Source organism: Vanrija albida (assembly GCF_041260175.1).
Source record: "Vanrija albida strain AlHP1 chromosome Unknown contig_1, whole genome shotgun sequence".
NCBI lineage: Eukaryota > Fungi > Basidiomycota > Tremellomycetes > Trichosporonales > Trichosporonaceae > Vanrija > Vanrija albida.
Genome location: NW_027191420.1, coordinates 2,033,089 through 2,057,326, shown reverse-complemented (window position 1 = coordinate 2,057,326; position 24,238 = coordinate 2,033,089). Strand labels below are relative to the sequence as shown.

At 60.5% G+C, this 24,238-nt stretch overlaps 7 protein-coding genes across 7 annotated transcripts; 4 read left to right on the top strand and 3 right to left on the bottom strand.

The window, feature by feature from the left end:
* Window positions 1–2,449: 2,449 nt before the first annotated feature.
* Window positions 2,450–5,191, top strand: PHM7_1 (phosphate metabolism protein 7; the record flags this gene model as incomplete). The annotated part of the gene is made up of 5 exons (XM_069349495.1): window positions 2,450–2,817; window positions 2,863–2,978; window positions 3,025–3,438; window positions 3,489–3,981; window positions 4,030–5,191. 5 exons carry the CDS (start codon window positions 2,450–2,452, stop codon window positions 5,189–5,191), a joined length of 2,553 nt encoding a protein of 850 aa, XP_069213039.1.
* Window positions 5,192–5,669: 478 nt separating this feature from the next.
* On the bottom strand, window positions 5,670–6,818 carry TOA1 (transcription factor IIA subunit alpha; the record flags this gene model as incomplete). The annotated part of the gene is made up of 3 exons (XM_069349494.1): window positions 5,670–5,975; window positions 6,015–6,359; window positions 6,792–6,818. The coding sequence occupies 3 exons, from the start codon at window positions 6,816–6,818 to the stop codon at window positions 5,670–5,672; spliced, it is 678 nt and encodes a 225-aa protein (XP_069213038.1).
* Window positions 6,819–6,967: 149 nt separating this feature from the next.
* NAT10 (N-acetyltransferase 10) lies at window positions 6,968–10,385 on the top strand (the record flags this gene model as incomplete). The annotated part of the gene is made up of 7 exons (XM_069349493.1): window positions 6,968–7,072; window positions 7,119–7,210; window positions 7,255–7,368; window positions 7,417–7,597; window positions 7,635–7,916; window positions 7,966–9,129; window positions 9,171–10,385. 7 exons carry the CDS (start codon window positions 6,968–6,970, stop codon window positions 10,383–10,385), a joined length of 3,153 nt encoding a protein of 1,050 aa, XP_069213037.1.
* A 99-nt stretch (window positions 10,386–10,484) lies between these two features.
* Window positions 10,485–17,879, bottom strand: Q8F55_000841 (uncharacterized protein; the record flags this gene model as incomplete). The annotated part of the gene is made up of 12 exons (XM_069349492.1): window positions 10,485–11,447; window positions 11,485–11,697; window positions 11,738–11,868; window positions 11,907–12,013; window positions 12,051–12,490; window positions 12,525–12,988; window positions 13,031–13,145; window positions 14,215–14,343; window positions 14,382–14,633; window positions 14,677–16,619; window positions 16,663–17,749; window positions 17,805–17,879. The coding sequence occupies 12 exons, from the start codon at window positions 17,877–17,879 to the stop codon at window positions 10,485–10,487; spliced, it is 5,919 nt and encodes a 1,972-aa protein (XP_069213036.1).
* A 317-nt stretch (window positions 17,880–18,196) lies between these two features.
* On the top strand, window positions 18,197–21,557 carry VPS11 (Vacuolar protein sorting-associated protein 11; the record flags this gene model as incomplete). The annotated part of the gene is made up of 5 exons (XM_069349491.1): window positions 18,197–18,646; window positions 18,691–19,599; window positions 19,636–20,001; window positions 20,039–21,127; window positions 21,177–21,557. 5 exons carry the CDS (start codon window positions 18,197–18,199, stop codon window positions 21,555–21,557), a joined length of 3,195 nt encoding a protein of 1,064 aa, XP_069213035.1.
* Window positions 21,558–21,637: 80 nt separating this feature from the next.
* On the bottom strand, window positions 21,638–22,866 carry BET4 (Rab geranylgeranyltransferase; the record flags this gene model as incomplete). Its single annotated transcript, XM_069349490.1, has 8 exons — window positions 21,638–21,651; window positions 21,693–21,842; window positions 21,875–22,033; window positions 22,069–22,272; window positions 22,305–22,522; window positions 22,555–22,682; window positions 22,718–22,828; window positions 22,864–22,866. 8 exons carry the CDS (start codon window positions 22,864–22,866, stop codon window positions 21,638–21,640), a joined length of 987 nt encoding a protein of 328 aa, XP_069213034.1.
* Window positions 22,867–23,095: 229 nt separating this feature from the next.
* On the top strand, window positions 23,096–24,233 carry Q8F55_000838 (uncharacterized protein; the record flags this gene model as incomplete). The annotated part of the gene is made up of 3 exons (XM_069349489.1): window positions 23,096–23,103; window positions 23,147–23,348; window positions 23,400–24,233. The coding sequence occupies 3 exons, from the start codon at window positions 23,096–23,098 to the stop codon at window positions 24,231–24,233; spliced, it is 1,044 nt and encodes a 347-aa protein (XP_069213033.1).
* Between the last annotated feature and the right edge of the window lie 5 nt (window positions 24,234–24,238).

Sequence of the window (24,238 nt, the reverse complement as noted above, 5' to 3'; positions counted from 1 at the left end):
ACAGCCCCGTCAGTCGGTGGTAGTCACCAGCTGCATCCCCTGTCTGAGAAGGTGGGAGGCTGCGATCAGCGCCCGAATCAACAGTGTGCAGCGGGCGGTGTGGCCAAGCGTCCGTTTCGTGCTGGAGAAATTTGCGTCAAGCAGCCGTCTTGCCCAAAGGAGGGAGGGAGAGGGAAGGCCGCAGGGGAGTCAGGTCGTTCTGATCGCTAGGGCAGAGCGGAAAGGGCGGAGAGGATGATCCAGGATGGTGGACAATGACAGGTCATCGACGCGACTTGTGCATCCATCCCCGACAGCTTCTGCCAGCCCAAGTGTGGGGGATCCTCCACTGGCGGGCGCACGTCTCAACCCCAACGGCAGAAGCATGATCGTCTGGGGCCAGAAGCGCACTGACCCACTTGCAGAGTCGATCTTGTGCCAAGCGGGGGTGGCGACATGGCGCCAACAGCCATGCAGCCAACTCGGCAGTGGCACGGGCCTCCACTGCGCCACACTGTCGTCTCTTCCTCATGAGGCAAGCAATAACAACAAGGGGCAGTGGACCCAGTCGCCGGTGGTGTTCTATGCTTGTCCTCTATTCTACGTCTCCTCAGAATACGGCCGTATCGTCCTCATTGCTGTCTCCGCGGCCTCGCCCACACTCGAGTCCACCACATCCAGACCCAGCACCACCCTGGAACCAAATATGCCCACCTCCCTTCCTTTTGAACACCGCGGCCATGTGCCACCCACGGACCTCGTCGCCACTCATGACCCAAGCTTGTTGGCCCGTTCCCTCTCCCCCTTCGGGATCCGGGCTGTTTCTCCTGGAGCGAGCAGCCCGTTCGGGTTCGGGCATTTCCTGGCTGCGCGCGTACCTCCTGCTCCACCGTTCGGTTCCCATTGACCTCCGATGGTGTAGTGCCTCGGCGTCATGATACCTTTGAAGACCGTCATGAGGACACAGAGCGGTGTTTACGGCTTGGAACCGGAGGCAAACGCGTCATGGTCGTATTAGCAGGTGGTGTATTCACCGAGGCCGCCCATTCCACTCCAATACACGGGCTTGCAGCTGCGCGGTTTAGCGCAGCCAGTAATTACGTCGTTCTGGTGTGCGTATGTTGATTGGATGGGGGGGGTGTGACGTCAGGGCTTGCTCTCCTCGTCTCCCTTCCCTTGTCCTGACGTCGACGGGCGCGTTGTTTGGTTGCAAAAACCCTGCGCAGGAGGAGATATTCTAAGCTCCAGCAGGTAGATTTGCTTCCGCTTGCACCGCCGTGGGCCGTGCCGGCCGTTGAGCCCTTGCCGGGGCACGCACCTTTTACCGTGACACATGTGACGCTGATCAGGGCTGGTGGTAGGGGCACGGCACGCACAGGGAAAGCACATCTGGCTTGCGTACGGCCTCTATACACTTTGGCTGCCAGGCCCCTGGCCGGCACTGCGCCGCGCAGCGACTGCTGCCTGCTGCCTGCTGCCACTGCTCATTCCTTCTCTCCCTGTCATGCCTTGCCCAAATGACAATGACCATTCTCCCTGACCTCTGGCTTGCTGCCTCTGCTCTGAAACCAGACCATACTCGCTGCGAGGCATTGATCGAGAGGCTAAAGTGCCTTTTTTCCCTTTGCCCTCTTTGCGCCAGGCACCGTATCTAGTAGTATGTAGTCACAACAACCCAGTCCCTATCCACCCACCCACCTACCCGAACGCTCCGAGCCACCGTCGCCGCCACCGACGCCGCCGCCGCTGGAGCGCCAGGCAGGAAGGCTCCAGTAACGAGCCGAGCTAGCAAGGCAAGGAAGGACCATGAGACTTACTTTTAAAACTCAATGGTCGGTTGGTCGTAAACGACCTTGTCCTCGTCCTTCGCGCAGCCTGCCCACCACAGTAGTCGCCGCCACCACTCAGTCTCACCCCCGTCTTTTCCAAAACACTCACCCCTCTGTTTGTTGTTGTTGTTGTCGTCGTCGTCGAGACACGCACGACTCTTCTACTCGACAACAAACTCTCTCTTGCCTGGGCAGTGTAACGGTCCCTCACTGTAAGTTGGAGCGTCACGCCCCTCCCTCCCTCCCTCTCGAGCGCGTGCCCCTTTCCCTCAGCGCGCGTCCGTCCGACACCCCGGCGGTCCTCGTACTTCCCCTGCATTCTCATTACCCATCACGGCTGCACGCGTCGGACCCAAGAACCAAAGAGATCGCCGCAGCTTGGCCTTTTTCTTTCAACCTGCACACGGGCAAAGGAAGACCAAACTACGGTGTAAAGTCAAGCCAAGCCCCAAGCCAACCCCATTCACACCCACTCTCACTCTTCCCTCCCCTTTGCTTTCACTAGTTGCCACTCGCATCGTTGCTCCATCCACCATTCAGCTAGCTGGCGACAGTCATTGACGTGTGCTCCACAGGTCGACCGATTCTCTAGCCCCCTTCTTCCTTCTCCTTCTTGACCGGCGCCTCATCAACCACACAACATGGCCGAAGGAGACCAGGCCGACAAGGCCCAATCGGCGACGACCAGCCAGTTCACCTCGGCACTGGTCACGGCTGCCATCACCGTCGGCGTCTGCCTCCTCTTCTGGTTGATCTTCCACAGCCGCAAGAGCCTCGTCCGCGTCTTCCAGCCTCGCACTACCGATATCAAGCTTGCAGAGGAACGTCCCGAAACTCTTCCCGACAACCCCGTTAGCTGGTGGAGGCGCGTCTTCAGCCTCGACGACTTTGAGGTTCTCGAGCTCAACGGCCCCGATGCCTACTTTTTCATTCGCTACATCAAGGTCTTTGGCGTTTACATGTTGATTCCTTACACCATCATTGCTATCGCTGCTCTCGTGCCGGCCACGTGAGTACCCCGCGCTTCCTAGCACGTGTGCTAACAATCCCATAGTGTCGTCAAGCCCAACGAGGGCAAGTCTGGTGTTCAAAAGATGACCTTGGGCAACATCCCGAACACAGCCCAGCTCCGCCTCATTACTCACATTATTGTGGCCGTAATCTTGATCTGTGAGTATCCAGTGATCGGCATTGGGGCACGAGCTCATCTCAACAGCTTGGACTCTGTACCTGCTTGTACACGAGTACAACCACTACCTGAGCGTCCGTGAAACCTGGCTCCGTTCGCCCAAGGTCCGTGCCCAGCTCAAGAGCCGTACCGTCGCTCTCATGAACGTTCCTGCGGACCTCAACAACGTCGAGGGCATTAAGGAAATCGCCGCTGGTGTTGCCGCCAGCTCGGATGCCAACTACCCCCGACCCAGCGGTGTCACGGTTGACAGCCCAACCACCGCCGCCCCCAAGTCTGCGGGCGGTGTCACAGATGTTTGGGTCGGCAAGAAGGTTGGCGATGTCGAGAAGGTCTGGAACAAGCGCGACAAGGCCATTTACGGACTGGAGGGCACTGTCGGAAAGGCCATCTCCAAGGCTCTGAAGAATGAGCGCAAGGGCAAGACGCCTGAGAAGCTTGGTGAGTCGTGGCATTGCGGCATGCATGATCAACACACTCATGTGTTTCAGGCACACTCGACACGGACCGTGCTGGCGCGACCTTGCTTGACAAGTACCTTGCTCCCAAGAAGCAGCCCACGTGGAGGCCCGGATTCTTCAAGCCTAAGATCGCCCTTGATGGATTCCCCGAGTACATCCACTCTCAGGATGACCAGCTCCAGGAACTTCGTGCCAAGGACGACTACAAGGAGGGCGATGTCTCGTTTGTCCGCTTCGCAACCCAGGATGATGCCCTCAACTTTGCGCGCCTCGCCGCCAAGTCCAACAAGTCGTTCAACAGGGTCCGCACCAGCATCAATGTCCCCCCTGAGGACATTGTCTGGTCCAACACCAACATCGGATACTGGCAGCGTCTCGGCCGCACCATTGTCTCGTGGTCCCTTACCATTGGCCTCATCATCGTCTGGGCGATCCCTGTCGCCTTCGTTGGTACCATCTCCAACCTTGACGCCCTCTGCAAAGATGTCTCGTGGCTTCGTTGGATCTGCACGGAAATCCCTGCGTAAGTCTGCCATCCTGTTGCGCCGTGTGTGCCTAACGAATCTCGCAGTGTGCCTCTTGGTATCATCAAGGGTATCCTCCCCCCCGTCCTGCTCTCGGTGCTCATGATGCTTCTGCCTATCGTACTCCGCCTTTGGATCAAGCTGCAAGGCGAGATCCGCCAAAGTGAGATCGAGCTCAAGCTTTTCACCCGCTACTGGCTTTTCCAGGTCATCCACTCCTTCCTCATCATGACGCTTTCCGGCGGCATCATCGACTCGCTTGGTGACCTGCTGAACGGCAACCTGTCGGTGGCGGAAATCTGCTCAATTCTCGCCACGCGCCTCCCCGGCGCCTCGACCTTCTTCCTTACTTGGATCATGGTTGTGTCCTGGTCTGGTGCTGCCCAGTCGCTGGCCCGTGTCGTCCCGTTTGTCATGTACCAGCTCCGTGGCTTCCTGGCCGGCAACACGCCTCGCAAGGTATTTGGCCAGACCTTCTCTCTGGGCTCCTTCCTTTGGTCCACGGCCCAACCCGTGTACTGCCTCGTCGTCTGCGTGACGGTTGTCTACTCGGTCATCCAGCCCCTCATCACTGTCCTTGGTCTGGTCACGATGATCATCCTGTACGCCGCGTACAAGTACCTCCTCATCTGGACTGCCGACCAGCCTGGCTACCTCGAGACCGGAGGCCTGTACTACATCAAGGCCATGCGCACCGTCTTTGTCGCGCTCTACTTCACGGAGATCTGCCTGGCTGGTCTCTTCTTCCTTATGACCGACGCCCAAGAGAAGCGCTCCAAGGTCGGACTTGCGGGCGGCGCCATCGTTGTTGTTATGGGTATTATCACCGCTGTCACTCAGGCGTGGATCGACCACATTGGCTTCAAGAGGCAGACCATCCTGTACGGCCGCTCTGCCAACGGCCAGAGCTCGAGCCAGACGAACCTCAACCAGCTTTCGGAGAAGCTCACTGTCACGTCCAACGACCTGGAGGACCCCGAGACTGCTGGTGACGATGGCATTGTCCACGACTTTGACAACCCGGCCATGTGGAAGGCTCAGCCTGTTGTCTGGCTCTCGAACGACCCTCTGGGCATCGGAAACTCGGAGGCCGAGCGCTTGAACGACCAGGGTATCCCGGCATCGACCGAGTACGCCATTGAGGATGTCAAGGCCAAGATCGAGGTTGCTCGCTCGCCGCCTGACGAGAAGTGGACCGGAGGCATCTAAACGCATGGCTCTTTTTGATTCACCCAGATCCAGATACCCCTATAATCCAGACATGACGACTATGTAGACAACGACACACGACAAAACTATATACACGAAGTTGCTTGACGACTGTTATAATCGGTCAAAGGAAGCTTATGCAGAAGTATACATGTCATGGTGGGGCTGGGGCTTTGTGGTGGCCGTGGTTGGGAGTCGGCCTTATCTGTGGATGGGTTTGCGGCCGGCCCGCTCCCCGACACGGCGAATGACGCTTAATGCATGGAGTTCTACTGGTACACGGCTTGGATGTCACGGGGGTGGTTCGTGGGGGTAGGTGTGGGGGTGAGGTGTGGAGAGTGTTATGGTGCGGTGAGGTTAATGGAGGGGGAGGGTGTGGAGTGTGGGAGTGGAGCAGGGTGGTATCACCAGGGGATTGGATTGTCTACAGCAAGTCGCTTATCGTATTGCGGGCTCTACCACTCAAACTCGCTGCTTGTCAGCCCGGCTCAGTGCGGGCTTCAACCCACCCCTGGCACTTTGCGAAAAGGTAGTCGCGGCCGTTGATGTGGACCATGCCGTCCTTGAAGACCGTCTTCCACTTGTTCTTGACGCGCTGGACCTTGTCGTACACGCAGAAGACAATGTCAATCTCGCCGTCGCCGTCCTCGCCCTCGTCGTCGTCGCGCAGCTCGTCGTCGCTGTCGTCGAGGTCAGAGTCGATGATCTCGTCGCCGGGGAGCAGGCCGGCCGCGTTGGGCTCCACCCGCGGTTCTGGCAATGGGACTGGGTGGTGCTCGTCCGCCTGGCGTCGGCGTCAGCATTGCAAGTCTGGCACACGCACCGCTCCACCACGGATGCGCAGCACGTCCTCGGGCTCGTTCTTGACCGCCACCTCGGGCTGCTTCTCGGCCGCGGGCGGCGCAGGGGCCGGCGCCGGCCTGCTCGCGGCCTCGCCGTTGCTCGCCTCGGGCGCACCCGGCGCACGCGCAAACTCGGCGACGCGCGTCTCGAGCAGCTTGCTCTCCCATTTCTGCTTGGTCAGCGGTCCGTGTGATAAGATAAGGGGCTGCTGGGCCGCGCGCACCTGCTGCAGTAATGGGAGCAGGTCCTCGTCCATGCCGTACTCCTCAAAGTCTACCGCGACGTTGGCCATGACATCGTCAATGATGGCACGGTAGATCTGGGGCTGTGGGCGAGGAGGCGAGTGGGCGAATCGCAGGCGAGGCAATGGAGAGCAGCAAAGGAGGTGGTATGGTGATGAAGTGCAGCATCAACACGTTAGCAAGGCAGCAACACCAGAGCGTCCGATACACACGACAATCTTGTTGGACCTTTGACGAGTCAGCATGGCACGATAGGCCCAGCGTGGCGGGTGGAGACGTCTCCACCCGACCGCCGCTCCAGCTCCCACACATACATCTTGGCCAGTGATCAGAGCAGGGCAGTGTGCGCCTGGTCCAGCGGGGGGATGCGTCGGGGTGGGGCACAGGGGTGCTTTCAGTTGCGCTGGTGGCGTGGGAGGCTGCAGTGGTGCGGGCTGCCAGTGGCGAGAACGAGGTTTCGAGGGGGGAGGAGCGGTCGCAACATTCGACCAGTGGGCGTTAAATACCAATCCCACCCGACTATGGGGTCCCTCGCGCCCCATTATTTTCGTGGCATTTATCGCGCATTAATCCCGCATCGTGGCCACGTGGGGCGGACGAGAGATTTCTGCAACACCCAGCAGATCTTCGCCAACCTCCACTTTGAGGTCGAGGACGCCAACCAACTTGCTCTCCATCTCTCGCCAGCAAGATGAGGAAGCAGCTCGACCCGCGCATCCCGGCGCTCATCAACAACGGCGTCCGGTCAAACCACCGCTCGTTCTTCGTGCTCGTCGGCGACCGCGGCCGCGACCAGGTGAGGTGGCTTGCCGGAGGCCGTGGCACCTCCACTAACAACACAGGTCGTCAACTTGCACTTCCTCCTGTCTCAGGCCCGCGTGTCGTCGCGCCCCAACGTCCTCTGGTGCTACAAGAAGGAGCTGGGATTCACTACGTGCGTTAGCTGAGTCATTCCTCTGGACCCAGCTGACCCCGCAGCCACCGCAAGAAGCGCGAGGCGAAGATCAAGCGCGATATCAAGCGCGGTATCCGTGAGGCCAACGACCAGGACCCCTTCGAGCTCTTCATCACCGTCACCGACATCCGCTATGCGTGAGTGTGCAGCTGGTGTGACGAGTGCCTCGTAGCTGACACCCCCAGCTACTACAAGGACTCGGCCAAGATCCTCGGCCAGACGTTCGGCATGCTCGTCCTCCAGGACTACGAGGCCATCACGCCCAACCTCCTGGCGCGTACCATCGAGACCGTTGAGGGTGGCGGTATCGTCGTCCTGCTTCTCAAGACCATGTCGAGCTTGAAGCAGCTCTACTCGATGTCCATGGTGAGCTAATTGATGTTTGAGCCCAGCTGACAACCAGGACGTTCACAACCGCTTCCGTACCGACGCCCACCAGTTTGTGCAGCCCCGCTTCAACGAGCGCTTCATTCTCTCGCTGGGATCCAACCCCGACTGTCTGGTGCTTGACGACGAGCTCAACGTCCTCCCCCTCAGCAAGGGCAAGGACATCTCCCTCATCAAGGACTCTGACGACGACCGAGGCCGCAAGCGCAAGGCCGAGGAGCTCAAGGACATGAAGGAGAGCATGGACGGCGTCGACATTGTCGGCCCTCTTGCCAAGCTGTCCAAGACTGTTGACCAGGTGCGTTGCTGAATGAGTCGGGAAGCGGACAGCAGCTGACACTGCCCAGGCCAAGGCCCTCCTCACCTTCGTCGACGCCATCTCCGAGAAGACCCTCTCCTCGACCGTCACGCTTACCGCTGGGCGTGGTCGCGGAAAGTCGGCGGCCCTCGGCCTCGCTATCGCCGCAGCTGTCGCCCACGACTACTCCAACATCTTCGTCACCTCGCCCGACCCCGAGAACCTCAAGACCCTGTTCGAGTTCATCTTCAAGGGCCTCGACGCTCTGGGCTACGAGGAGCATGTCGACTACGACATTGTGCAGAGCACCAACCCCGAGTTCAAGAAGGCGATTGTCCGCGTCAACATCTTCCGCGGCCACCGCCAGACCATCCAGTACATTGCCCCCGAGGACGCGCACGTCCTCGGCCAGGCCGAGCTTGTCATCATCGACGAGGCGGCCGCCATTCCCCTTCCCCTTGTCCGCAAGCTCATCGGCCCTTACCTCGTGTTCATGGCGTCCACGATCAACGGTTACGAGGGTACCGGTCGCTCGCTCTCCATCAAGCTTATCCAGCAGCTGCGAGAGCAGACAAGGCCGTCCGTCTCCAAGTCGGACGGTGCCGGTTCGGCTGGCCCCAGCTCGACCTCGAAGCAGGGAGCTGCGGGCAAGGCCGGCGCAGGCTTGGTCCGCTCCCTCCGTGAGATCAAGCTTGACGAGCCTATCCGTTACTCGCCCGGAGACGAGGTCGAGAAGTGGCTCAACCACCTCCTCTGCCTGGACGCCACGGTCGTGTCCAAGGTCACCCAGGGCTGCCCCCACCCGTCCACCTGCGAGCTGTACTACGTCAACCGCGACACGCTGTTCTCGTACCACCCTGCCTCGGAGGTCTTCCTCCAGCGCATGATGGGACTGTACGTCGCCAGCCACTACAAGAACTCGCCAAACGACCTGCAGATGCTCTCGGACGCCCCCGCCCACCACCTCTTCGTTCTTCTGCCCCCATTGAAAGAGGACGACAGCACCCTCCCCGACCCTCTCGTCGTCCTCCAGGTCGCCTTGGAAGGCAACATCTCGCGCGAGGCCATCCTCAAGGAGCTCAGCCACTCGGGTACGCGCAGCGCCGGTGACATGATCCCCTGGGTCATCTCGCAGCAGTTCCAGGACAACGACTTTGCCATGCTCTCTGGTGCTCGCGTCGTCCGCATTGCCACACACCCCGACTATGCCAGGGTAAGTTGACGTTTCCTGTAGGATTCCAACTGACAGTACAGATGGGCTACGGTGCTCGTGCCCTCGACGCCCTCAACGCGTTCTACAGCGGCGAGCTCACCAACCTCGACGAGGTTACCGAGGAGGTGTCATTCACCGACAGCGCCAAGGCGTCGTCCGGCGGCTCGCTCGCCACCGAGACCATTGGTGTCCGTGACGTCGCGCGCATGCCTCCACTCCTCCAGCGCCTCTCGGAGCGCAAGCCCGAGAACCTCGACTACCTCGGTGTCTCGTTCGGCCTCACCCCCGAACTCCTCCGCTTCTGGAAGAAGGCCGGCTACGTTCCCCTCTACGCAAGCCAGAAGGAGAACGAGCTCACGGGCGAGCACACGTTCGTCATGCTCCGCTCGCTGCTCAGCAACGTCGCCCAGTCTGAGGGCTGGCTCAGCGCCTTTGCGCAGGACTTCCGTCACCGCTTCATGAACCTCCTCTCCTACGACTGCTTCAAGAAGTTCCGCTCGGAAACCGCCCTCAGCGTCATCGACGCGGCGAGCCGCAAGGCCGAGGAGGGCAAGGTCGTGACTGGCGACGAGCTCAGCGCGCTCATCTCGCCCTTCGACATGAAGCGCCTCGAGTCGTACGCCGACAGCATGGTCGACTACCACGTCATCCTCGACCTGGTGCCTACCCTCGCCACGCTCTACTTCTCGCGCCGCCTCGGCGCCGACTTCAGCCTCAGCGCGGCGCAGCAGGCCATCATGCTCGCGCTCGGCCTGCAGCGCAAGTCGCTCGAGACGCTCGAGACCGAGCTCGGCGCCCCGGCCCACCAGGTGCTCGCGCTCTTCGGCAAGCTCGTGCGCCGCGCCACCCGCCACCTCGAGGACATCCAGAAGGCCGCCGTCGGCGCCGACCTGCCCGCCGAGGCACCTTCATCGGGCCCGACCTTTGCCCCCGCGGCCACCACAGTCGAGGAGGACATTGCCGAGGCCGCGAGCGAGGAGAAGCAGCGCGCGCGCGCGGCGCAGCGCGAGCTCCTCGGCACGCTCGACATGGCCGAGTTTGCCATCGACAGCGGGGCCGACTTCTCCCAGGCCGAGAAGCAGGTCGAGGCCATCGCGTCTGCCGCGCCAGAGATGCGCTCCCGGCTCTCGACGACCGTCAGCGTCAAGGGCGCCGCCGCCCCTGCTGCCGCTCCCCCTGCCAAGAAGGAGAAGCGCAAGGAGAACGGCGAGGGACGGCCGTCCAAGAAGCCCAGGCACTCGAAGGGAAAGAACTAGGCTGCATTTAATCCCATACAACTTCTCACATCTATAGCTCATTGTCTCCACCTGTATGCATCATGCAAGTTCGTGCGTTTCGTATTAAGTTGTTGTTCGTTAGTCGTCGCCAGTGGGGAGCGAGAGCGAGTGCAGGCGCTCGGTCGCGACCATGTCGTTCCAGATCTGCTTGATGGTCTCGCGGCGCATCGCGGCGGGGGACGACGTGGACTGGGTCACGCCGGCTGCGTGGCCGCGCAGCGCAGCCGAATCAAGCGTGGCGAGCGCGCGGCCGAGCTTGGTCGGCGCAGTGCTCTTGGCGCGCGAGTGCCACTCCTCGAGCATCTTCAAGCCACTGTTGATGAGCGTCGCCGGCTCGATGAGCAGGGACGGCTGCGCCTGCCCCACAAAGATGACAATGTCGAGGAGGACAGAGTGGGCGACGGACCGCAGCGCAATGTTGGCGCAGGTCGGCGCGAGCGACAGCGCGAGCAGGCGCTCCCAGTCGGGCCAGAGACGGCGCCAGAAGGCCGCGAGCGCGCGGTCGGCCCCGGCATGCTCGTCCACCACAACGCCGTCCTGTATGTCGTGCACGGCCAGCGTTGCGAGCCGGCACACGATGAACACGGACGAGGCGAGCTGCGCGCCATAGCTGTCGTACGGGTTGTTGACAAGGAGCAAGTCGGCCGTGCCGAAGAGGCTCAGTGCCGCGGCGCGGGCGAGGATTGGGTACAGCGAGATGAGGTTCTCTCGTGCCGTCTTGAGCGACACGTCCAGCGAGGCGTAGAGGACGTGGGTGAAGACATCCATTTGGATAATGGAAGCCTGGGTCTCAATGCCCTTGAGCACCAGTCCAATGTTGCCCGGCGACTCGAGCTCGGCCCGCACAATCACTCGTGCGGCGGCGCTGAGCAGCTTCATTGCCTCCTCGGCATTTTGTCGCCCGCGCAGCAGGTTGGTTGTGGGGTGTGACCGCACGAGGATGGCCTCACATCCAGGCGATGCCTCGACCAAGATGCGGAGAAGCTCCTTCCGGAGGTCGACGCGGCCAGCCATCCTGTCGTCACTCATCTGAGTGAGGAACTGGGACGTTAGATCTGAAGCTCCACGCGTTGCTTACCGTCAGGAGCGTGTTCAACGTCTCCGGCATGACAGCGAGGCCGGAGATTGCTTCACCCGCAAGCTCGAACAGGACCGTCGTCACCGTGTTCTCTGTCCGGTGATACGACGAGATGTCAATCGAGACGGGGATGAGCGCCTTGATAGGCTCCAGTGATACCGCAAATCGGCTCAAGGCAAGGTGAAGAAAGGTCGAGACCTGATGAAGAAGGGTCTGGGACCGAGTTAGTGCTTTCACAGTCCTCCCAACTCACGCTCGAGTACGAATGTGGCGTCAGTTTGAGGATCGCGCTGCACGTCTGTAGAACTGGGTTGGGATCGAATGCCGCGGGGTTGTCCCATTCGGCCACCGTCTTGCCTAGTCGCGCAATGAACGTTCCGAATTCTGAGGTTTCAGTGTCATGCACGCAGGCTCAAACACACCAGTGGCACCATCCTCGGTGAGCTTGTCCTCCAGTGTGGCGGATAGACGGCTGAGTGACTGCAAGAGCCGGGCAATATGCCCGCGGTTCCACCGCAAAATGGCGGGCCTGAGCCGTCAGCGTTAAGGCCCGGGTGCACACTCACAGGTCCACAAGCAGCTGCTCCAGCCAAGAGTTCTGGTGGTTCTCGATCGAGGCCTTCTTACCGCCTCCAGCAATGCGTAGAGCACGTCCAATGGCGTCTGGTGACCTCGAGCTGTCTCCCAATTGGCCGTCCGTAAGAAGGACTTGCAGGAAGAGGCCGGCTCGACCAAAGTCTGCCAGAGACTCGTGAAGGAAGCCACGGCACAAATCGATGACAAGGGGATCGCCCTGCGCGTGCGCCTCTCTGATCATGATATCCGAGACGTAGACGAACAGCTGTGGCAAGACCCTAGAAAACCTATCCGACGACATGTGCGACTGGGCCGTTTGGAGAACTCGCAGAGCGAGGAGCTTGTTGTCGATGCAGTCGACGTCGGCAGCGTAAATAGCAACCTTCTGGAGTGCATTGAGTGCTGGCAGTTCAACAGGCATGACATTGTGCTGCGCGTTAGTGAAGTTGCGACTGCATCCTTACCTTGAAGAAGACGACCAGTAGAATATCAAGCATGTAGCGTTGCGTCAAGAAGTCGTACTTCTTCAACTCCGTTGCAAACTCGGTGACCACAGGGACGAAGAGAGACCCCACCAGGGTTGTCTTTGGCTGCCGTGCGGTCGTCTGATTTGCGTTGATGGGGATGCGGGCAGTGGCGTCGAGACATTGCTTCAATGCAGGGAGGACAATTCCCGTAATCGTCTCTGCGTCTGCGGGCCACGGAAGAGCGCAAGCAGCAGCAACATGCTGTTGGAACCGTTGTAGCGACATCCAGTCGCAAGGTACTCCAGCCGACAACATGTTGAGGCCGAGGGAGAGAAGGCTTGCACGGGTGACCCTGGCATCTCGCAGCGCCGCCAGGCTGTTACCCGAGTCTGCACGCTCTAGTTGCCTGATGGTGTCGGTCTGCTCAATCAACAACTGTTCGATGGTTTCCCATTTGATCACTAAGATGTCAGCTATGAACCGAAGTGTTTTGCGCCACTCACTCGGCCACGTTGGCAGCGCGGGTTGAAGCTCCTGGAGCCTCACGAGCAAGCTGAGGCGTTGCTCATCTGTGCAGGTGCTGAGGTACTCCTCAAAGCAGGCGGAGATCGCAGTCAGCTGCGAGGGGAAGAAGGCGTTCCAAATAGAGAGATTGTCCGGCAGTGGGTTGGTCGGGTTGAGTGAGCGACTGAAGAAAAGCAAGATGAGTTCCACGGCAGCCGCCCGCCACCCTGTTGTGCCTAGAGTAATGTGCTCGTCGGCAAGTTCCAGGACGAAGGTCAACAGCCTTTCGCGAATTTGCGCTCGGCCTGTCTTGCTGACCTCCAGAGCCGCCCGCGTTTGCATGGGACCCGGATGGATTGTCAGCAGGCGCAGGAAAAGTCGGCCCCTGCTTCGCGTGTCGACAGGTCGATCGTACAGCGGCCAGATCAACTCGTAGAGGTTCGGGCAGATGATGTAGAAGAACCCGTCCACGTTCTCTGCACCTTCCGCCTTGACCAAGAGTAGCCAAAGGAAGTCGAGGAACATTTCCGCGGGATACTCTCGCCTCCGCAGCAGTCCCGCAGCTGCCAATACTGTTTCAGCTTGCAGCGGAACTCGGGATGCTGTGGAAACGGTGGGTCTTCGCTTCCTTTGGAAGGTATGGTGCGCCGAAGCTGGAGCGTCCTTGGTCGGTTGGATTGGCGTGGACGTGATCGCCTCGCTGGGTGTGTGATAGGCTCTCAAGATAGCCAAAAGACCCATCCGAACGATCTCAACATCCGTTTCAGAGGCTGGTGGGGAGCTGACAGACGCAGGGAGTGGAGGTCGCCGCTCAATGCCGGCCACAACAGCATTGAAGAAGTTGTTGCAAATGTCGGCAAGGCGCTTCGGCTCAGCCTCAGTGATGTTGGCGTTGATGGCGGACACCAAGTCGTACTTTGCTTGGGTGCTCGTCTGCGCTGATACGGCATCCACCATCCCCTCAATGATGGGCCAGGGGACTTGAACGCCTGAGAAGGCAAGCACTCGAATCCAACGGGCGACTCGTTGGAAGCCTTCGGGGCCTTCATCGCTGGTAGCCTGAGAGAACTCCCAGAGTCCTGTGGCGTCGTCGCCGTAGAGCTCACTGCCGTGTCGTAACAGCCGTGGCAATGATTTGTACACAACGTCCTGACCGTCAGCACCGATACGAAAGTCGACTCACCTTATTGATCAGAGTGCCCAGATCCTCCAACCATGCGGTAAGTAGGTCCAGAGATGATGAGAACAGCACGTTGGCATCACCAAGAGCGGTGAGTCGTTCCAAAGCAATCTCGGCGACCTGGGAAGCACCCTGAAGCCATCAGCAGTAGCAACACCAGTCCACTATACCTTTTCACCCTTCATCAACTCGATCACCTCGTACCGGTTGTCGATGGCCTTACTCCGCTCGTAGGCCAGGCTTGCGTAGTGAGCAGAGTCTTGGTCATGGAGCGCCTTGAGCCACGGATAGGCGTAGCGCTGCAGCATTGCAACACGGTCTTCCTTGTACGACTGGACTGTGGTGCTCCTCGTGGACCTAACACCAGGCAACTTCTTTCGTTTGCTGGCATAGTTCTTCACGATGTGGTGGAGTACATCGTCCTAGGAGTGTGAGCATCATCCCGATGTCTTGAACGACTCTCACCTGCGCCATGACCCACGACATGACCGCTCCTCCGAGACGCTCTAGAGCGTATGCCGAGCACATCGTGTTCGGCCAAGCCCTGTTGACAAGGAGACTGAGAGCTTGCTCGTTCGTGGATAGATCAATCTCCTCCAGAAGCGTCTCGATGACCAGCACGAGCAGCTCAACAGTTGGCGATGAGTCCATGAGGAGAGGAAGGGGGAACTTCACTTGAAGTGTGTTGTCGTGCACATCTTTCGCCCCGAAACAGAGACGCTTCGGAATGCCGACGAGGCCAAAGTTGCGCATTTGCCCCAAAAGGATGGAGGCAGCGAGGTCGTCACCAACACTGAGATCGGTAGTGAGGCTTTCCCTCATGGAAGCCATGTCGATAGACTCGTAGGAAACCGGTGGCGCGTCAGTCTCCGGACTGGCTGTGAAAGGTGATCCGGTAACCGTGAGTAGACCGCCGTTCGCCAACGCCGGATGGGCGTCCTCTGGATCCGGCGGAGCTCGTGTGACCGCTGCACAGTAGCGCAAATAGTTGGGCTGCCACAAGAGGTCGTGTCTCGCTTCAAGGTTGACGCCCGTCACGCCCGAGAAGTCCACCAGCGCCTCAGACGGGGCGTGGCTGTTTGACACGAGGCGCTCTTCGTACGCCGACAGGAGTTTGCTGAAGCCAGGTAGGTCCTTCTTGAGCGCCTCCTCAGGATCTTTGTCGAACCGAATCGCACCAGCAGTCACACCATTCCTGTAGATTTCTGCCTGAGCCCAGAGGTCGTTGAACAGAAGAACTACTTCGTCGTAAGACAGGTTTGCGAGTTGTTTGGGGTCGCGGAACAGATCAGCCTTGGAACGCTTGAAGGATGCCACAATGTCGTCGGCAGAGGTCGTGAATGGGTCACGTCGGCGGTCGGCGGACGCTGGGTTGATGTACACCTCATGCCCCGATCGGCAAGTAGCATGTCCCCGCTCGTGCATGGCCTGAGCGCACGAGCGATGGTAGAATCGCTGGCAGGGACCCATGCAGGCGTACGCCTGAGCCGAAGCGCCCCACAGAGGCTCACGGCACTCTGCACACAGCGCCGATGTGAAGAGGTTGACCAGGTGCAGGCTGTGCCCCCCAACGTTTCGCCGTGTAGACTCGATGGTGTTTCGTGTCGGGCCTCCTCCCAGAACCAGCTCATCCAAGCGCGGCACACACTTGCTAAAGCGGACCAGGACGCTGCTGCGGACGGTTTGTGGGCCGCCCATCTGGAGGACATCATACTCGAACATCTCCTGTTGGATATTGCGCAAGCAGTTCAGATGCTTTACTCCTTGGCACTCTACGCAACGAACACAGAAGCCATCGACCTCTAGGTTGCAGTAGGTACAGGTCGCCTCCGATGGATCTGTCGACCTCCAAGGGATGTAGCAATGGCCGGTCATGTCGTCTTCGCCGAGCACACGGTCTTGTCCTGTCTCCCACTTCGTCTGATGGGCGATGTACGTGGATATAGCAGGCCGGCGCGCAATGACGTTGTGACCCATCGATTGGGGGAAGAATGTGGCGAGGAGGTCGACCGCTCGTCGTCGTGTAACGGAAGGGCCATGCGCAACGATCTCCAAAAGATCTAACGCGGCATCGGGTTTGGCCGTGAGGATCAACGACAGCATCCTGTGGCATCGGTAAAGCGTCGTAAGCTTGGCGGTTGTAAGGTCGACCGTTGATGTGACTGCCACGAGGATGCGAGGGACAAGCTCTGCTATTTGGAGCGCAGTGATGGAAATTCCAGATGTGGCGTGTGTTGACAGGACACCAGTGACGTCGCGGCGAGATAGAGGGGTCGGACCAGCGTTGTGTGTTTGCGCAGTGGGTGAGAATCTCATCCAGCCTGGCTTCTTGGCTGGCGCCATGTCGGCAGGCTCGGCAGAGAAGGCAAATCTGGGAACATCTGGAGATACCGGCACCAAGAAAGGATCTGCAGATGGGTTAGACAGACAGAATTGAAGCGTGGCACTCACCGCTGAAGTCGACCGATTGTTGGCGACCGTCGAGGTGACCACGCTCGTCTGCAAGCATATCGAGCAGCTCCGCCAGTCGGCCCTCGAGCCAGACACAGACTCGTTCAGTCACAGTCTCGTCCATGGCGTAAATGCTGTCAATGGCGGCCGACATCATGGACAGCTTAATGGCCAAGGTGCCCTTATGATACAGCAGGGCTGCAATGTCCAGACACATGGCTTGGAGAGCGTAGGGGGGACGATAGAGGCGGAATCGCTGCACGACGTGGATGCAGTCGACACTGAGGAGCTGCTGAATGAGTGCCTGTAATCGTGCCAAAAGATCGTGGCCCGACACGAATGAGTCGACACTACTCCTGACGTTCTCGCCGTCGCCGAGATTGTCTTGCAGCTTCTGAACCAAAGGAGAAGTGGTGAACCGCCCCGTCTTGCGTCGCGTCCGTGCCTTTGTTCTTGCAGCCTCTGCGGCCTCCAAATGGGATGATCCGAACAGGTCCATGCCCTGCTTCTCTCCCAATACGAGAATGTCTCGGACTTGCTCCAGCAACTCGTAAGTCTGATCGATATCCTCCTGGCCATCCTCAATGGTCCAGGTCAGCCGATCGAGGTCGTCACTTGATATTCCTGTCGGGGCAAAAACCGGACCTGCGCCGTTTGTCGTGTCGGCACGTTGTGGGGCAGTTGCAGAAGGCGCGACGCTGAGCCGGGACCTGCCCTTGACTTTAGCTCGAACGGCACTGCGCCTCGCGTTTCCAGCCGCCTGGTCGAGGAGGTCGGGCACCTTTGCGCGGTTTTCTAGCAGTTCAAGTCGATTGTTGAGGAGCTGCTGTGTCTCGAACTGCCCCTTGACATTCGTGAGACCAGCTCCTTGGCCCTTTCGCCCGGCCAGAGTTCCTCGGCGAAGGCGCTGCTTGAAAGGCTGGCTGGAGCTGGATGCTGCCGTTGCAGCGCTGTTGTTGCTGACATTACGAGATCCAGCAGGCTGCGGTGCCCTCAATAGGGACGGCTTTTCTGGAGAGCGAGGTGATGGTGGAGCGCCAAAGTCGTCTTCTGAGGGCTCGTACGTCAACTCTGATGCGATGATGAGCTGTAGTGGAGGGTCAGTCTAAGGGAGGGCAGGGTTGGCAGTGAGATGGACCTACAGTTGGCCTGGGTTTTGAGCCTGGCCGGACGCCCAAGGTCTTCCTCTTGTCGTCTTCGTCAACCTGGGCGTCCATCCTCGAGCGTGTACAAGGTGAGATGTCGAGGCCGCAAGCTGAAAGTTGCAAGGACAAAGTCGTCGACCCGCGTGCCGTGACGCGCGCGACGACAGGGGCGCGGGGGTGGCGGCCTCCACCTCGACCGCGCTCGATCGCCATAGTGCTGTGCGGCGTATTTGATCCTCCCACATTGTGATTATGCCTGCTTGTATACTACGCAGTGACGTTGTTGCCGGGTGGGTGGGTGGACCGACCGACCGACGCTGAACAGAGACGACATCTCTCTCCCTCTTCTCTTCTTCCACATCTAGACTGCATATACTACATCTTGCGCCATGGCAGGACCCTCACGAGGCCCAGAAGCGGTCTCGGCACTGCAATGGCGACAGTTTAATTTCTTCGACCTCGACTCGGTCAAGGACATCGAAGACCTCGGACAGAGCCCACGGACACTTCGCGACCTCACCCCCCCAATCCTCATCACACCGACATCGCCAGCCTCGCCACTAAACCCTTCCATAATTGTCGCTTCTGGCAACACTATCACCATCCTTGATCGACACTTCACCCCCGAGAGGACATTCACGGCTTGGGAAGGCAGTGGGCGCGCCACGGCTGTCGTTGAAGCCGGAGGATTGCTGTTGGCGGTCGGGGAAGAGGAAGGGAGCCGCCAGCCTGCCTTGAAGGTCTGGGACTTGACCCGCGATGAGAAGAAGAAGGCGGGTGGTGGGCCAGTCTTGGTTCGCAATGCCAAGATCCAGCATGCGTCGGGAAGACCGCATCCAGTGAGTCACCGTGACATCGCACTTTGTCATACTGACGCCTCAAGGTATCGGCTGTCGCTCTGACTTCAAACCTGTCCCACCTCGCCGTCGGCCTCGGAGACGGCACTGTCCTTCTATTCCGCCACCTTCTTCAGTCGATCACTGCCTCGCCAACCGCCCTCACTTCACTCCCTAAGGCACGAGTTGTTGTCGACCCCAACGATCGCAACCCGGAGGCGGTAACCGGCCTGGGATTCCGAGAAGATCCAGTGGCGGGCGGAGGATCCACGGTCGCATCTGCGCTCTTCATTGTGACGACGAACCGTGTACTCACAGCGCCGGTGTCGGCCAAGGGCGGAGAGACGCGTGTCTTGGACGAGACAGGAGCTGGCCTCGGCTGTTCCGTGATGGACGGGAACAGGAGCGAGCTCATCGTGGCCCGCGACGACGCAATCTACCTGTACAGCCCAGAGGGCCGTGGGGCATGCTACGCCTACGAAGGTCAAAAGTCGTTCATTTCAGCCTTCAAGCACAACCTGGTCATCATCTCGCCGCCATCTGGCTCCGGGGCAGCGCGTCGCGTCGCACGGACCCCAGGCGACAGTGGATCGGATATTGCCAAGATCACCGTCTTCGACCTTAACAGCAAGCTCATCGCCTACACTGGCATCTTCCGCAGCGGGGTCAAGGTCCTGTTCAACCAATGGGACAGCATCTTTGTGTTGGAGGGCTCAGGCCAGCTCTCCAAGCTGGAAGAGAACTCGACCGCTTCAAAGCTCGAGGCAATGTACAAGCGCAACCTGTACACGCTGGCACTCAGCCTGGCCAAGTCCCAGGGTGTTGCAGACGCCGAGTTGGCTCAGGTCCACAAGCTCTATGGCGACTACCTCTACGGCAAGGGCGACTTTGATGGCGCCATGGACCAGTTCATCAAGACGCTTGGATTCCTCCAGCCAAGCTACGTGATCCGAAAGGTGATTATTGCTCGTTGGCATGACTGACGCGTGCAGTTCCTCGACGCCCAAAGAATAGACAACCTCACCACCTACCTGCAAGAGCTTCATTCTCGTGGTCTGGCAAATCCCGACCATACTACCCTGCTGTTGAACTGCTACACAAAGACGTCTGACAAGGCGCGTCTGGACACGTTCATCAAAACGGAGGCGAGGCGCACCCATGCCGACGGCAGCAAGGAGGTGCTCCCTTTCGACCTTGACACTGCGATCCGAGTCTGTCGCCAGGCCAGCTTCTTCGAGCATGCTACCTACTTGGCTAAGAAGTACGGGCGTCACGAGGAGTACCTACGCATTCAAATTGAGGATGCTGAGGAGTACAAGGATGCTTTGAAGTATTTGCGGTCGTTGGGGCCAGAAGCTGTGAGTGTGTAGCTCTCGACCTTCCTAATCATTACAGTGCGAGAAGAACCTGCAGCGCTACGGCCGAAGCCTTCTGCAGCATGAGCCTGAGGCGACAACCGACCTTCTTGTCGACCTTTGCAGTGGAAACCTTGGTAAAAAGGTGACTCACGCTCAGGTCCACGGTGCAGGGAACAAGGCGGCAGACGGATCGGGGCCGGCGGTTCTGTCGTATCTGGGAGTGAACCGCCTGCTCGGAGGCGGCCAGTCTCCAGCGACCCAAGGAGACGCCCAATCTCCCGCTGGAGATGCCAACGGGGTATCAACCCCCAACGGGTATCAAACCCCTGTGGCGGAGAGCCCGGCTGAGGAAGACGGTGTGTCGTACATTCCGCCATCCCCACGACAGTTCTTCGCCCACTTTGTTGACCACCACGACCTCTTCGTTCACTACCTGGAGGACGTCGCCCTCATCCTCTGGGACCAGAAGGTCGACTCGACTCCACCGGCACGCACTGGCCCCGTTCCCAAACGCGACACGGACGCAGCCGCAGACCCGAACGAAGCTCTGGCCGATCAGCGTGCGGTATGGAACACGCTCCTGGAGCTGTACCTCGCATCGACCAAGTCGGAGGACTCGACCACGGCTGCTGTTGCTCGTGCAAAGGCTCTGTCACTGCTTGCGAGCAGCTCGACAATCCCCTACGACGCCATGCACGCGCTCGTGCTCTGCTCCATGGCGGACTTTACGGATGGTCTCGTTGGCCTGTGGGAGTCTATGGGCATGTACGAGGACGTGCTGCGTTACTGGATGGAGATCGATAAGGCTTCTCCAGACGGCAACGCTGCGTCCAACGGTTCGACCGGACCCGCGCCATCGGATGAGGTTCTTCGCTACCTCGATCTCTATGGCGAGGGCAACCCGAGCCTCTACCCCCTCGTCCTGAGATACCTGACGAGCTCGTCATCGCTCTTATCTCGACACCAGGACAAGCTGCCTGATATCCTGGAGACAATCGATGCTGAGCGGATCATGCCTCCTCTTGCGGTCGTGCAGCTTCTCAGCAGAAATGGCGTGGCAAGCGTCGGCACGGTCAAGGACTGGCTGCGAGCCAAGATCGAGGAGACAGGCGAGGAGATCGAGGCGGTGAGCTTGGCGGAGCAGTTGTTCTGGGACAAAGCTGACATCACCCTAGGACAAGGCCCTTGTGGAGTCATACCGCACCGAGACGTCGTCCAAGGAGAAGCAGATTGGCGAGTTGACGAGCACGAGCCAGCCCGAGGTGTTCCAGGTCACGCAGTGTGCGGCGTGCAACGGCCAGCTGTCACTCCCTGCCGTGCACTTCATGTGCAAGCACAGCTACCACCAGCGCTGCTTGTCCGACTCGGACCCCGAGTGCATCCTCTGTTCGCAGCAGCACGCGACGGTGCGCGAGATTCGCCGGAACCAAACCCGCCTGGCCGACCGGCACGACCTGTTCATCGGCGAGGTGCGCGACTCGGACGACGGGTTTGGTGTCGTCGCGGGCGCGTTTGGGCGGGGCTTGTTTGAGAAGCCCGTCGTGGAAGACGAGTAGGACTAATATCTGGGTGTAGTGTACATACAATGGGTTGGTTGCATAGTGCTGGCCTAGCTATGGAGTCAAGGGGCATGCTATTATTGTTTGCTTGCTAGGGGTGTCAGTGAGTGCGGAGGAAATGTCAGCACTCACCGAGTTCGCGGTAGCGCTCTTTCCTGTCCTCGTCAATGACCTCAAGACGCTCAAGCAGCGCCTTGGCCTCGGTACGGAGGGAGGCCGCCTCAGCCTCGGACGACAAGCCCGCCAGGAGGAGGAGGTTGTGGGCGAGCGCGTTCATGCACCCTGCCGTCAGCTCTGCCAATCCCACGACCCACATTTCGAGTCTGGCTCGGCCTCGTTCAGCTCGCGGATGTTTGCGACCTCGCGCGCGAGCACGTCGGGGCTCGGCGCCGTGCCCACCAGCCAGCGGTGGTAGAGCCACCCGCTCTGGTCCCCTGGGTCAGTCCACAGCGCCTGAGTGACAAGCTCAAACTCTGCGCGTCAGCCGGCCCTCAGCCCCCTAACCCACCCTTGTCCTTCTGCGCGGCGACCTTGTCGGCCTCGAGCGCAGCCCATTCGGCCCCGAGCAGCTTGGTGCGATAGTGCCACGCGGAGAAGTTGGAGAAGTTCGCCTCGATCTTCTTGGTCGTGTACTTGAGCTCGTCGGCAGGCGTGCGCGCCGACCCGGGCGGCAGGCTGCCGACAACGTAGCGGCGGTAGCTCCACGCGTGGACTGGTGTCAGCGGCATAGGGCCTAACACGCACAGTTGCGTGCGTCGACGCTCAGGATCTTGTCGACGACGGCGAGCTCTGTCCGCCAGAACTCCTCGCGCCAGCCGCTCGTCGCGCCAGGGCCGGGCGGCACGTTCTCGAGGCACCACTTGCGGTGCGTCCAGATCCAGTACACCTTTGGGTGGACCTTCATGTACGCCATGGTGAGGCGCAGGTCGGCGGTCAGGAGGGCCACGACGTCCTCCGGCGCGCTGGGGTCAGCTCGGAGCGGCGGGTAACGCACGAGGCGGGGATGAGGCCGCGCGAGAGGATGTGCCGCCGGTAGTTCCACACGCTGTAGAACTCGGGGTTGAGGTCGAGCAGCGCCGTCGTTTGCGCCAGCGCCTCGGGCGAGTAGTCGCCTGCGTTTTTCTGAAGGTCAGCGTGGGGCGGGGGCCGCGACGAACCCGGGCCAGCACGTCCTCCTCGAGCGCGGTGTACGCCTGGATCTTTGTGAGCTCCTTGAGGCGCTTGGCCTCGGCGGCCTCGGGCGAGATCTTGGTGCGCTTGACGCCGTGCTGGGGTGAGCGGGGCCGGCGTGTTCTGCTCTCACCATTGTGCTGGGGGTGGCGTGAGTGCCGTGAGAGAGTGGCTCGATTGAACGAGGTGGGTCGGACGCTCGCCGCGTCGATGTCATGCGAGTGGAGACCCCGCGTCCGAGTCCCCCTTGACTCGTCCCCCCACATAACACGGGGGTTGTGGCCACCCAAGTGACACAAAGTCTGGATGAGCACTGCTGAACACACTTGCTTCAGCACTCCTCCTCCCATCACACACCCAGCACAATGTCAGAGTAAGTCGCCAGCCGGCCCGCGCGCCCCGCTAACCCCCACCAGATACTGGGTCTCGAAAAAGCAGTACTGGTGCAAGTACTGCTCGCTCTTCATCCGCGACGATGCGCCCTCCAAGCGGCTGCACGAGAGCGGCCTCAAGCACCAGGGCAACAAGGAGCGCTTCATCCGCGACCTGTACAAGGGCGGAGAGCGCGCCAAGCGGGACAAGGAGATTGAGGCGCAGGAGTATGCGCGGATCGAGGCCGTGAGTCGCTCCCTCCCCCCTCCCCCTTCCCCACAGCTGACCCGCCCCCAGGCCGCGAAATCAGCATACGCAAAGGACAAGGGCATGTCAGCGCCAGCCGCGGCCCCGCGCCGCGTCGCCATCGCGTCGAGCTCGCGCACCCGCCCGCCCCCATCATCAGGGGACAAGTTCGCCAACTACTCGTCCGCGGCGCAGCTGGGCTTCGACGACGAGGAGACCCAGCTGACGAGCTACGAGATCGAGCAGATGGTGCGCGGGCGCGGGACCAACGTCGGCGCGTGGGAGGAGGTCGTCGCCCCGAGGGTCACGTACGGCGCCGACGGGCTGCCGGAGAAGCGCAAGGCCGAGGAGGAGGCAGTCGACGAGGACGACCCAGAGCAGTTCAAGTTCTCGCACCGGGATAAGCGCCCGACCGTGTGGGACGACGACGACTGGGATCCAAAGGCGGCGCTGAGTGGGCTCAAGCTCAAGAGCAAGCCGGGAGAGGCAGCGGTGAGCGCGGAGGCAGCAGCGCTGCCTCCTCCCCCTGCGCCCGCGGCCGATCCCGTACCCCCCGGCGCGGGGCTCGACCGGTCCGCGTGGAGCGGCAAGCTCGAGCTCGGCCCCGGGAGCAGTGGCGCCGCGGCTGCGGCTGAAGGCGAGGTCAAGGCCGAGGAGAGCAAGCTTGCCGAGGAGGGCAAGCCAGACGCCGTGCCAGAAGCCCAGGCGAAGGACGAGGGCACACCTCCCGAGTCCAAGCCGGCGGTGCCCGACACCAAGCCCGAGGCTGAGGCCGTTGCGGAGCCTCCCGCCGCGGCCGTTGCCGCTGAGCCCGAGCCCGCCCCCGCCCCCGCCGCATCCATGTTCAAGAAACGCCGCCCACCACCGTCCTCACGCAAAAAGTAGACGTC